At 44.2% G+C, this 13697-nt stretch overlaps 1 protein-coding gene across 1 annotated transcript; it reads left to right on the top strand.

Annotated features, from left to right (window-relative positions):
* Positions 1–215: 215 nt before the first annotated feature.
* On the top strand, positions 216–12434 carry SMIM20 (small integral membrane protein 20). The gene is made up of 3 exons (XM_082653617.1): positions 216–428; positions 10854–10910; positions 11674–12434. Exons 1-3 carry the CDS (start codon positions 320–322, stop codon positions 11709–11711), a joined length of 204 nt encoding a protein of 67 aa, XP_082509743.1. The 5' UTR covers positions 216–319; the 3' UTR covers positions 11712–12434.
* Positions 12435–13697: the final 1263 nt, after the last annotated feature.

Below are 13697 nucleotides of genomic sequence, written 5' to 3'. Positions count from 1 at the left end.
AATTAAAGCTCCAGACTCTAGCCGCGGATCGCGATCGCCCAGCGCTACGAGCTGCCAGGGAGAGCCCGGGAGGCGGTGCGCCGGGTCCCTGACCCCGCCCCTCCCTAGCTCCACCCAGTCCTAGGCCCCGCCTTTGGCCCCACCCCTGCCCCAACCCCACCCCACCCCCGGCCCCGGCCCGCCTCCTAGCCCCGCCCCCAAGGCCCGGAAGCGAAAGCAACTCCTCCTCTTCCGAGTGGGGTCACGATACCGCCGGCGGGATCCGGGATTCCGAGAGTGAGGGCTGCTCGGCGGGTCAGGGCGGTCACCGGCTGGAGCCATGACCGCGAACCTGCGCACCGCGCTCATTTTCGGCGGCTTCATCTCCCTGATCGGCGCCGCCTTCTACCCCATCTACTTCCGGCCTCTAATGCGGCTGGACGAATACCGTGAGTGACCTCTGACCCCACGCGGTGGCCTGGGCCCAGTAACTGAGAGTGACCTCTGACCCCACGCGGTGGCCTGGCCTCAGTAACTCCCCTCCCTTCCCCACGTGGGGCCATGGTCAGGGCTTTGTTCGCCGGTCAGGGAGACCCGGGTTCGAATCTCGCTGTGTGCAATTTTGTGACAGTGGACAAATGACTCAATCTCTCAGAATCTCAGCAACCCCTTTAGTAGTTATCTGTTTGTATAATAAAATCATCTAGCCTCTGGTGAGACTCAAAGGTGGTAATGAAAGCAATCTGCACATAGTAGGTCGACACTAAAAAGTAGTTCATACTCACATTCACCGAAGTCTTTTAATGTATCTCATTAGGCACACATTGGACCATTTAATTTACACAACCTCACTTTGAGGTAGGTATTATTATCTGTTTTACAGATGGGGAAACTGAGGCTCAGCGAGGTTGTTCAACATGCCCCAGAACACACAGCTAGTAAGTGGCAAGACAAGTATTCCTACTCCCGCCTCTGTTTCCAGACCTTCCAGACACTGAAGCTGGGAATGATGATGTTGAGGGGAGGGAGATGGACCCTAATTATCCTGAGCTTGAAGGTGTTTTTATTGTACTTCATTTCCACTCCCAAAGATGTCTTTCAGTGGAAATGTTTCAAACCTAAACTGTTAACCTGGGTTTTTGAGTTTTTCCTCTCCTTTCTCCTCAAATATTTTTTCAGATTCTGCTGTCTTCATTTTAAGCTGGTTGCTCACATGACAATGGTCAATATCCTGCGAGTAATTTTCTTCCTTAATCATTCAAGTCCTATCATTCTAAAAGCCAAGCTCTCCTTCCTTGAGACCTATACCTCAGCAAGGATTAGCACTTTGATATGTCTGAAACCATCTGTCAGAGAGAAAATATTAGGCATTAGAGGCTCATTTTGTTCTCCAGGAAACCTGAACCGTCTTGAAGATGGAAGAGGGCCAACTGTGCCCCTTGACAATATTAGCGAAGGCTGAAAGCTTGGCGATTTGAAGGCGAAAGCTCCATGTAAATGCTCTGCCCATTACAGATGCTACAACATTTGGTTTCTGAGTTAGAGCGTTTTAAGTACACAGATTTCCTTGTGGCTTCTTTTCATCAGCCAAGATTGAAATGGCCTCTGCATTCTGCCTCCCAGCCTGTCTCCATGCACCATGCGTGAGGGTGAACATGGGGCTGTGTGAAGCCCTGTATAATCTATCTGCATTATCCGTCCTTACTGCATCCTTGCCCCACGCTGTTTGAAGACAGCCTCTAGAGTTGAACTTGGGACAAGGGGGTCTGCTTTGGATCCCACTAGAGAAGTTTCAGTCACGAAGACTAGAGCGGTGGTTTTCAACTGGGAATGGTTTTTGTCCCCCTAGGGACAGTTGGTTCTATCTGGAGACATTTTTGCTTGTCACAAAATGGACGGCATAGGGTGGGCTAGTGTGTGCTACTGACATCTAGTGCATAGAGGCCAGGGGTGCTGCTAAACTTTGTGCCATGCACAGGACAGCCACCCCTGACAAAGAATTATTCGGCCCAAAATGCGAATGGTGCCAAGGCTGAGAAACCTTCCTCTGGGTCAGATGCTCAGGGTGTGGGTTTGTGCTGTCTCCCAACAACAGTCTTATAGGGGTAGTCCGGAGTCTATGGTTGTCTGAGTCGCCTTGAGACAGACGGATTAGGCCTTTAAAGTGAACATTTAGTGTGTGTGGCTACAATATCTGCATTTTTAACTGTAAGGCAGTCAACACCTGCCCACTTTTCTGGTTCAGTCTTAATTAATTTGAGCACTCTTATCTGAGAGTCATAACTGATTCCTTAAACAGGTAATGATACTAAATAGCTAATATTTATTGAAAGCTTATTATATGTCTGACACTCTTCTAAGTACTTCTTATATATCAATCCATTTGGTACTCATAACAACCCTTCATTGTAGCTGCTGTGTGATCATCATCCCCATTTTATATGTGGACAGACTGAGGTATGGAACAGTTAACTTGTACAAGGACCCACAACCGATGAGTCCTGGATCTGGGATTTGCACCAGTGCCCTTAATCGTGACACCAGGGCACCATACTGCCTCTCTAAGAGGGTGAGAGAAGTAAGTCAGATGAGGGTGTAAATCCCTTACTAGAGGAGGACCTTAAGGTGTGTTACTCAACCTCTCGGAGCCTGGCCTGTTTCCTCATCTGTAACAGTGGAATTTGCAGGACTGAATTTACATGTTTTGGGGTGAATTAAATGAGATAACAGGTGTAGAAACACATAGTATATTTTTACACTAGGCTTCCCATAAAAACATTTTAAAAATTAGGAATCACAAGGGCAGGGAAGTGAGACAAGGAGATTTAAGCAGGTGGACCGACCCAGGTGAGGCATTCGTGACCGGGTCATGGGAACCCTCTGTGAGGACGGAGCTTCGGTTCATTTGAGCACATTCAGCTAGCATTTAGTTAGCTTCCTTTTCATTTTTTTAAACCTGGATTTTAGCAATTACTGTGTGTCTGGCACTGTGTTAGGTGCCAGATGTATGTGACCGGACAAGACGGTCAGAGCTCTTCTCTCATGTCACTGCCTCACACGTACCTAGTCCCCCACCCACTCCCTGCACTCTGAGCTGGTCTCCCTGCTTCACTGGTCCCCAGGACCACCCATTCTTTACCCAGCAGCCACTGTGGTCTTTCTGGTTAGTGTGTTGCTGCTGATCTACCTTCTTTGCATTTGTAGTCAAAGATTTCAGACTATATGATTTTGATTTTTTGATAGGTCAAGATTTGCTTTGTGACTTGGTACAAGTCAGTTTTTGCAAATGTTCACTGTTTGCTGGGAATGATGTATATTCTCTTGTTTGGGAGTACAGAGTTCTGTATATGATGGTTCCAGATCATTCTTAATTCTGACTTAGATATCTTGAGGCCATATTATTCTGTGCACACAATCTAGAATATTCTGGGGGGGCTCGATTATTATTATATGAGTCCTCTTTACCCCTAATATTTCTTCCGAACTCTGTTTTATCTGATATTATCATAGTTACCAGCTTTCTTTTGGTTAGTGTTTTCCTGGTGTGTGTGTATATCTATATGTATATATAGAGAGATATAGATGTAGACATCCTCTTATATTTAGCCTTTATTTGTCCTTAAGTCTTATAACCAGCCTAAAGTGGGATTTTTTTTAATAAATTTATTTATTTTATTTATTTAATTTTGGCTGTGTTGGGTCTTTGTTGCTGGGCGCGGGCTTTCTCTAGTTGCGGCAAGCGGGGGCTACTCTCCATTGTGGTGCACGGGCTTCTCATTGCGGTGGCTTCTCTTGTTGTGGAGCATGGGCTCTAGGCACACGGCCTTCAGTAGTTGTGGCACGTGGGCTCAGTAGTTGTGGCTCGCGGGCTCTAGAGCTCAGGCTCAGTAGTTGTGACGCATGGGCTTAGTTGCTCCGCGGCATGTGGGATCTTCCCGGACCAGGGCTCGAACCCGTGTCCCCTGCATTGGCAGGTGGATTCTTAACCACTGCGCCACCAAGGAAGCCCTAAACTGGGATTTTTAAAAAATCCAATCTGATAATCTTTTTAAACTGTTGGATTGAGATCATTTTCACTTATGTTTACTGATATATTTACGTTTATTTTTCCTATCTTATGTTTTCTATTTATTCTTCTGTTTCTCTACTTCCCTTTTTTCTCCTTTTCTGCCTTCAAGGCTGCTTTATTTAATTCTCTTACCCTCTACTAGGTTGAAAGTGTTACATTCTCTTTTTCTTTTGTGGTGACAGTTTAAAGTTAGTCAATATCTTTACCTCCTATGAAATATACAAAGACCTTAGAATGCCTTAGCTCCTGTCCCAGATGCCCCACCCGTCCTGCCTTGTGTTTATTACTCCCCAGATGACTTAGTACCATCCGTGTTTTATACAGTCACTGATTGTTTCTCTTTACCCTCATTCTTTACTCACTGATCCTTCTTTCATCTCACACCTTTCTAGTTTCAGTTTTCTTCATTCTGAAATACATCTTTGTGTTTCTTTGGTGAGAATTTGTAACTGGGAACATCCATTCTTGTGTGTCAGAGAATGTATAGAACTCCAGGTCTTCCATTGTGGCTGTCGCTGTTTGCTCTTTGAATTCGATCCTCTCACTCGCTTAGTCAAAATACTTCAGTAACCCTCTGCTGTCCTCAGAGTCCAGCCGGTGGAAAAGCATTGAAGAATTTGAATCTGGAGTGCAAGGTGATCAGATTCACTCTTTCCAGGAATCTCTGACTGTGTGTGATGGAGGGGCTGGGAGGGTCAAGGTTGGAGGTAAGACGGCCAGGTACGGGAAGGCTGTGCTTCCTGTGACCTCAGGGAGAGGTGACTGTAGCCTTAACCAGAGTGGTGGTGGTTATGGGACTGGGGAGAAGGACTGAATTCTGGAGCCAGATTTAAGAAATAAATCCTCTACAGGGATTTGTGACTGATTAGCTCAGGGCTGAGGGAGGCAGAGGAAAGATTGACACCCAGCTTTCTGGGTCCAGCAGCTGAGGAGATATGGTGCTAGACATTACGAAATACAGGAAGTCTGTTTGGGGGACGAGAGGACATGCTAGTTCGGTTTGGGGTGTATTGAGTTTCAGGTACCTGGATATGCTTCTGGAGATTTCCTGTAGGCGATGGGAGCTGAACCACAGGATCTGAACTGGAGCTGGAGCTGGCGCGTCACTGGCATTGGATGGGAAGCAGAGTCATTGTAGTAGGTGGGGCTCCCAGGCAGCATTCAGAGATTGAAAAAGACAAGCTGGTCCAGGGCAGAATGCAGGTGAACACTAGCATTTGAGGGTCTGAAGAGCCAGTGGTCAGAGGAGGAAGGGTCCTCAAAGGAGTGGCCAGAGCGCGAGGATTAAAACCAGAAGAGGCTGCAGTCTCAAGCCCCAAGAAGATAGCTCTTCATGAAAAGGGGGTGGTCAGCAGGGCTAGGCTGCTTGAAGACGGTAAGGAAGAAAAAAAGTGAGAATATCCATTGGATTTAGCAAAAAGAAGGTAAAGCTCATTGGTTGTTTTGTTAGAAGTGCTTTCAATGGTTTGATGGCAGAAATCAGATAGCAGTGGATTGAAGAGTAAATAGTATATTGGGTTGACTGTTTAAAGATGTTGGTCTGTATGGAGAGGAGAATGACGAATTATTTTGCAGCTGGTCAAGGGGGCTGTTGTGTTTTCGTTTTGGCTGGGAGCAGCGGGAGAGCCAAGAGAGCCTCTGGACAAAGAAGACTGCTGGAGAGAGAAGACAGTCCATAGAGTGGGAGGTGGCATGGGATCTTGAGATCAGATGGAGGAGGGAGACTTGGACCAAAGGCAGGACACCTCTTCCAGCAACTGAGGAGAAAGGCAGGTGTGGGTACCTCTAGATGTAGCTGTGATGTTGGGAGGTTGTAGATGCTTCCTGTTTGTTGTGGCTTCTGTTCTCTTTGTGACGCAGGAGGTCAGGTGACTATGCGTGAGAGGCACAAGCCCCAGCCAGACTCTCCCTCCTTGAGACACTCTCTTCCCTGGGCTTCGTGACTGCCCCTCCGCCAGTACTCCTGGCTTTGCCCTTTTGCTCCTGCCTTTCATCCACTCCTTAGCCTCTCTTGTTGGCTGTTTCTCTTCTGAGCGTCCTTCATACATTTATGGTCCCCAGAATTCTGGGCAGACCGAGGAGAAGCCCACAGTCCTTGGAAAGGCCGGGCAGACACCCAGTCCTTGAGAAGGGGAGCCAGAGGCTAGCAAGGAGCCCAGGCCATGTAGGGCCCAAGTGTCAAGACACTGCTGACCCTTCATCTGGGCCAGCCTGACTGATGCTGGCCGGCCTGGGTATGGGGACAGGTAGGCTCTAGGGCCCCTGCTGGAATAAGCCTCAAGGCAGTAGGAAAGAGGCACAAGGCTGCTTAGGTAAAATAAAGCCAGGGAGATCTTCTACGATTTAAAAGCAGACAGGCCATTATCACAGACTGCTGTGTTGAATTTCATTTTGACATTCAGTGTGATCTCTAGCTCTTTCACTAACTCAGCCAGACTTCACCGAGTATTAGGGGGAATACAAGGTCAGTTCCACACGTGATACCTGAGTAGTGAAATGAGCACTGGGGAGATGGCAGTTGGCATTGGCAGTTGTCATTCCCACACCAGAAGTGTGGGGATGGTTCTGCTGTGCTTCTGGAGGGAAGCCAGACGTTGCTGATTAGCTTTCAGCCTATTGGCACAGCATGATGCGTGGGAAGAGCCCACATTCAGGGAAGCATACTTGAAGCTATACGTATAGCGCACATTCAGGCGCTATAACTTGAAGGCTGGTCTGCCTTTTGTCTCTGCATCCTGGAACCAGACAGTGATCCTGAATGTGGCTTTAAAAAATAACAGCATTTCAGGGCGACCTGTGAAATGAGACAGAATAAGATCATTTTCTGTGATCCTGTTCATGTTTAACTTTAGTTAGATGTGCAGAAGCACAAAGGGTTTTGCCAGAAATCTTGTGTTCATTCAGTCCCCTCATTTAGGTGACTTGTCCAAGGTCACCTAGCACATTTATTCCTGGATAGACACTAGACCCTAACTCCCCAGCCTTGTCTGCTGCTTAATGATGCCCTGTTTCACCTGCTTTTAGGACAGGGGAGAGTGTCTGCCAGTAAAGCCAAAGGTTACGTGGGAGAGCTGTGATACCTCACTTCTCCTCCCGATCCCCTTCCGCCCCCAACCTCAAGCGTGTGGTACAGAGTCAGAGCAGGCCTGCGAGAAATCACTTGACTCAGAAATGCCTCTTACCTTGGAAAGGCATTTTCCCGATTATATGGCAAGTGCTCAGAATATGCTTTTTATTCTTTTCACCTTAGAGTCAAATGAAATGTGCAGACTAAAGTCTTACTTTCTAACAGCCCTTACAAAGCTGCCTGGATTCTACCACACACCCTGGTGAGAAACTAAAGTGTTCATGGTATTGGAAGGAGTCCACGCTTCCGATGGCCCTTTGGTCCCCCCAGCCGCTGGCTCACACTCACCCCCAATACACACGTCTAGTTCTGGATCACCCCGAAGTCAGACTGCAGCAAAGTGGGAGCATTAGAAAAGTATTATTTTATTTTATTTTTGCTATTTTTAAAAGAGACTTTCAATTAATCATCATGGAATAGTCACAGTGCTCTTGGACTTCCTTATACTTGTTTTGCAGTTGTGTATTTTTGTTGTTAAAAAAAAAAAATCCAAGCCGACAGAGAAGATCTAAGAATAGTACAATGAATCCTTTTATGTCCTTCACCTAGATTTACCAGTTGTTAACATTTTGCCACATTTGCTTTCTCTCGCTATGTATATGTTACACGTCTATACATACATACATATGGACACGCATATGTTCATATATAATTACATTCCATATATAATCGTTACTACTATTTTGCTGAACCATTTGAGAGTGAGTTGAAGACCTTGTGAGCTTTGATGCCTAAACACTTCAGCATGTATTTTCTGAGCACAAGGACATTCTCTTACATAATCACAATTATCCAATCCAGGAAATTTAATATTGACACAATGTTATTATGTAACATACAGTCCATATTCAAATGTTGACATTTGTCCAATTACCTCAGGTGGTGAGTTGCTTTTATTTTAACTGTTCATTGGCAGGAGGAGATGGAGGGGTGTTCCCGAGGTGATGGTTTCACTGTGTAGGCCCCCCACTCCGAGGTCAGATTCTGCACCTGCTTTTAGGTTTTTATCTGCTGGTCCTCCCCAAGAGCACCCTCAACTAGTCAGTAACAAGACCACTGAGGGGGCTGGCAGTTAGAGCACGCTGTATCAATTTGCTGTGAATGTTAAATAAAGTAGCAAGTCACACAGATTTCACAGTATGGACATTTAATATAAGGATAGGTTTCCTGTTCAAAGACTTAAACATTACGAGGTAGCTTCTTTTGCTACCATACAAAAATGAGCCCGTCTGCATGTATTACTAAGTTTTAAATAATCTGCCTTGGCCCTTTGAGTAGAGCTAAGGATCCTCAATTAAAACTGCAAATCAGCTCACTGCCTTAGCACCAGGGGGCAGAGTCGGGCTTGCTGAGACACTGGAGAGGGAACTTCTAACGGGCATCGCAAAGCTCCAGGCCCCATGCTGCATATTTGCGTTTCTATCATTTCACTCCTGATAGAAGCATGCTCACTACTAAAAGGTCAGTAATTAGCTTATCCTGATTTGCCCACATAGTTAAACCCCTGACTTCTGTGTTGCCCTTTTTTCCAGAGGTTGAGAGACATTTGCTGTTTCTCTAATGATAGCAAAACAGAAACCTACTGTCAACCTCATCAAGATGTGCTCGCTAAGTCCCAAGGGACCAGTTTGTTTTCCCTTTAGCGTATCTCGCATTCACAAATAAAGTGTCTTTGTGTCATATCATGAATTTATATAAGACTGCTTTGGCCTTAGAGTATTTATAAAACATTAATGGATTAAAGAACCAGGGGATGTAGATAGGACGCTAATACCGGTTATCACTTGGTAGGAACTCCTTCTGCAAATGGGTTTAAATTGCCCATCCAAGCCAAAAAAGAGGGGGTTGCATAAGGACAAGGATTATAAAGAGATTATGGTCTATTTAAAATAAATCCTCAGCCTCTCTCCAACCTCATTAGCAATTAGCAAGGAAGTGTGAAGACAGGGATTCTTTTCTCTTCACTTGTTTCTCCATTTCATTGTAAGAGGTGAGAACACAAATTAGGCATTCCTTTGCCACCAGAAGTCAACGTCCTCTGATGCTTGGCAGCCTGCCAGCTTCTTTGGCTTTGCAGGACCTGCCTCTTGGAGAATGTGTTCCGTTCACCAGGTTGTCTGATTCTCTCAAACCTGGACATCTAGAATGCTTTCTGGCAATCAAGCATGTGTTAAAAATTCATCTCTTCCTTCTTCCATGATACTGGAGAACGGACCTTTTAGCTGTGAAAAATGATATCTGTTTTTGTTCCTGGCACGATCGATGACAGTGTAGTCTTTTACTAGTTGGCATTTTCCAAGAGCATGTTTGAGACAGATCCGTACTTGGAGACTTACATGGTGACAGCATGGTAGGGCTCACTCCTACAGGAATTTAACTTCTTAGGAAATGAGATTGCCTTTTGTGTTATTTTAGGAAGTCTGACGCCTCAGAGGTCCCATTGTCACCCACTCTTTTGGCATCTCTTGGTCCACAGGGTCTTGGTTGTTGTTTACCTGCTACTTTTCAGAGAGGCCCAGTGGAGCCACCAGACCCTTCTGTATAAGCAGCTTCCTCATGCTGTGTCTCCTCTGTCTTGCTTAGAATTGGATGTCAAGATTCAGATAATCCCTGCTGCCCGGTGTTTTATTTGCCAAAGCAAAACTTAGCATTGATAAAACTCTCAGACAGGTCACTTAGGATTGACTTTCCGTCACATCACCGGAGAAGCAAGTTCAGTGAATATTTGATTTGGAAAAGCCCTGTTTCCTATACCTTTATGCTTGTGTATCTTTATGAGAATAAAGAAAACTGCCTAATATTAAATAAGAGCTAAACGTGGATTTAAAGAAACACCGTCAGCCTGATTAAAAGAAAGGTTTGATTACAACACTTAATTACTATAATATAGGAGTAAACATCCTTTGGCTGCAAGTCTTTCTGCTGAAAAGCCACCATTTGTGTATCAAGATACTTAAAATAATAAGTCTTTGTTTTCACAGGCCTTAGGTTTATTCGACACCACTTAGAAAGATGTGTGAGGGCTTGAAGCCCACAGACATAAAATGCCCAGTTTCTCTTGGCCTTCGCCTGTGGGACATCTCCAAAGAGACTGGCTAAGCTGCTGACGCTAAAACGTGCTTACTAATTGGCGTAGCACCTGCAGTCAATTAGGGAAGCTTCAATTATCCAAACCAAAGCCACCCACCCAAAGATTAATTTTCTGCTCTATTTCCTACGAAAAACATAGCATATTTAGCTCTGGGTCTAGGCCCTCAGTGGAGTACATTTTAGACACCTAAACTGCATCGTTTTCTCCTGAATCGTACTTGTTCCTGCAGTTCAGCAGCCTTGCTCTCCTCATATCACACCCACCAGTTCTTTCAAAATTGTTCTTTTGCTGTTGTTTTTGTTGCCTTTCCAAACTGCTGAGATCACTGGGAAAAGATGTTCATTAGAAGCTTTTCTTCTGAAGTACGGCTTTCTTTCTTTCACTGAAAATATCCAGTCTTTTTGCTTGATAGGATCTAACTTATGTAACCTAAAAGCTTTGGGCAATGGAAGCTCTGAATTTAATAGCACTCAGATATATTGTTTCCTGATTGTCCCGTGTCATTGTTCCACGTAGATAAAAAGATTTCCACTGCCCTGCCCCACAGTCCCCTCTCTAATGAGTAATTTTTCTGTTGTGTTTCTCAGAGAAGGAACAAACCATAAATCGAGCTGGTATTGTCCAAGAAGACGTGCAGCCACCAGGTAAACGTAAAAATCACAACAAAGTCTCACGTGTACTAGTGTGTTGTCGTTGGGAGTGGTGCTTTGCAGCAGGAGAAATCTTTGCTTCAAGGCTGGATTGTAACTGTGCCGTTATTTCCCAGCAGTTGCCGTTTTAGAGGTTGCCACCCCAAGACTTCCTCTTAATATGTTACTCCAGAAGAGTTTTTGCAAGTTTACACATTTCTCTTCTGCATTTGATAAGTGGGCATAAGTGTGTAGCAAGTGTGCAATTAACTATCAAGCATAAGTAGATGTTTTGCAGACATATTTACCAAGCACCTATTTAAACACCACCGTCATGGGAAAATACTGTTTACTTATGAGCTATTTTAATCGATGCGGGATTCTGCTTTATACAGAAGCTCACAAATTCCCTGTATGGCTGAATGGTTAGTTACTTTGAGACGATCCAAGTTGGCTGAGAATGAGAGGTTTCTAGCTTATTAGCCAAAACTCTTGTAATCTGTGGCAGCGGTCTTTTTTTTATTCATTTATTTTTTAACTAGGCCAGATACATATCTCCCTGATGTGGGGCAATTTCTGAGCCATTTAAAAGTCTCTTGTCAGCTGCCACGGCTTCCCAGCCGTCCTGTTCCGGGGTTCCGGCAACTTGCCCGCACTAACTCCAACTACATGGAAATTGCACAACTTCATTCTGATGTCATCTTAGTTGTTTGGGGTTGAGGGAAGTGGTAGGAAATTTAAAAACGAATCCTGTTTTTATTCGTGTTTCTTTCTATAGGGTTAAAAGTGTGGTCGGATCCATTTGGCAGGAAATGAAAAGGCTATCACCACCTCTGATTATGAAAGTAGACAGAGTCTTCATGCTTTCATTTCTGTAGCAAGTACAATAAATCACCTGGCTAAAGAACGATGGCTGGAGAAGAAAACTCTAGAAGGCTGTAAAGAAGAGTAGTGTGCACCAGGATTAATTCCCTTCTTAAGTATCAAAAGAACCCTGAAACAAATCACACCATTACGAAGGTTTTCATGATTTGGTTTCCTTTCTAAAAATGAAGCTTTCTCACCCAGCTGCATTTGGAGGCGATCTACTTATTATTCAGTCTCTACCTCTTACCCACCTGAGCTGTGACATGAATACAAGCAACCCGTAGACTTGGGAAGATCCTAGTCTGTTCTGCCGTCTTCCAAATAAGAAGTTTCAGTGAAAACCCACCATATTGAGCAGCCTCCTAGGGCTCTTTGAAAATGTTAAAGTTGATAAAACTCTTTGAGGGCAAGGTACATTGTACTCTTTAAGAATAAAGAGTACAACTCAACTATCTCATTGGGAGGGTTGCTGCATTTTGAAAAATAAATGACTATGAAGCAAATCAAGCTAAATGGGTATGCATGCCTAGTAGAAATCATGTTGAATTAACTGAGTGAAAATATGTATATTAAAATGATTTCTTTTTACTTCACAATGGTGTAAGATTTTTTGTAAATCCTTCTTTGTAAGTGCATTAAATGATACCCAGAAGTATTATTTGACTACATTATATTTGACTGTTTGGTGTTTGTATACAAGTAAAATTGTATACAAGTAAAAATCTTAAAGGTAAATAGCAAATGTATTGAGACAGATATTTATTGAATGCGATTCTCTACCAGATACCTCACCAGGTGCTGCAAAGATGAACATGAGAATACGAATTTCTTTCTCTAGTGCTCTCTCTGGCCCCTTACTAGATCATGTGCTTTTGAAAGACACATCTTTTTCATTTTTACATTTCCCAGAGTGCCTTGCACATTACTGTACGCTGTCTTTTAGATGAGCTACCTGATGACATAATTTTATTATTGTGAACTGGGAGATGGCTTAACAGACAACTGGCATAATTATGTTAATTACTGTCAAAAAAAAAAAGATTGATAGTTCCAAAACCAAAGTCATCATTTTTGGTAGGCATTCCCTAACATTTAATTGACTTACAGTTAAGAGCCTGATAAAAGAACTGACTCATTTGGGGGACATTTGACCACTCTTTTCCTTGGAGGGGGCACCAAAAGGTTGTGTGACTTAAGAGTCAAGCCCCTTGTGGGTGCTTAATTGAGATTCCTCTGTGACTGAGGCCAGTGCCTATACATCTGCTTTGGAAGATATCCAGGCTGAAATGACTGTGTCTGCGTGTCATAGACAAGAACTTTGGGGCCTCGATGGCCTGTTTGTCGGCTGGAACAGACTCAGTTTAGTCTCCTGAGTGAGACCTGTGTCCTGGCCTTGACCCTACCTTTGGTCCACCTCTTTGCAGAGATAAAGAGGCTTTCTGTCCTGCTCAGCTGCCTTGATGCTTATAAAAGGATTGCTCTTGATGTTCTCAGAGCTGTAGTGTCAGTCTGTGCAGCCCACGCTTGACAAAAGGCAGGTTGTAAGAGATGCTACTTGGGAAGACTGACTGAGGGCCTGGTGGTTCATCCACACTCCTCCCAGGTGTGCCTCCAGGATGATGAGGAAAGCACTCGAAAGAGGGGATCTTAGTCAAATACAGTTAGGAAACAGAGAGTTCAAATTAATTAGGTTTATTTGCTTCTAATTTGACAATTTCCAAGAGAGACATAACATTTCCCAAGTGTACTTGATCACAGAACATTTTTTTACCAATTATCTTCTGGGCCTAGTGACCAACAACATCCTTTTGGGAACGTTCTCCAAATAGTCTCGGGACCCTTTAACACTCAGAAATTTTTGAGAACTCCAAAGTGTTTCTTCTTAGGTGGGTTATATCTATAGATGCTTACTATATTAGAAGTTAAAACAAATTT

Source organism: Grampus griseus (genome assembly GCF_964374135.1).
Source record: "Grampus griseus genome assembly, chromosome: 4".
In the NCBI taxonomy this organism is placed as follows: Eukaryota; Metazoa; Chordata; class Mammalia; order Artiodactyla; family Delphinidae; genus Grampus; species Grampus griseus.
This window is presented reverse-complemented; position numbering and strand designations above follow the sequence as displayed.

Bases quoted from the DNA above. Each gene is read 5' to 3' on its own strand.
- SMIM20 (XM_082653617.1), top strand. From the start codon at position 320: ATGACCGCGAACCTGCGCACCGCGCTCATTTTCGGCGGCTTCATCTCC. The intron at 429-10,853 runs GTGAGTGACCTC...TGTGTTTCTCAG, and splicing joins AATGCGGCTGGACGAATACC to AGAAGGAACAAACCATAAAT. The intron at 10,911-11,673 runs GTAAACGTAAAA...TTCTTTCTATAG, and splicing joins AGAAGACGTGCAGCCACCAG to GGTTAAAAGTGTGGTCGGAT.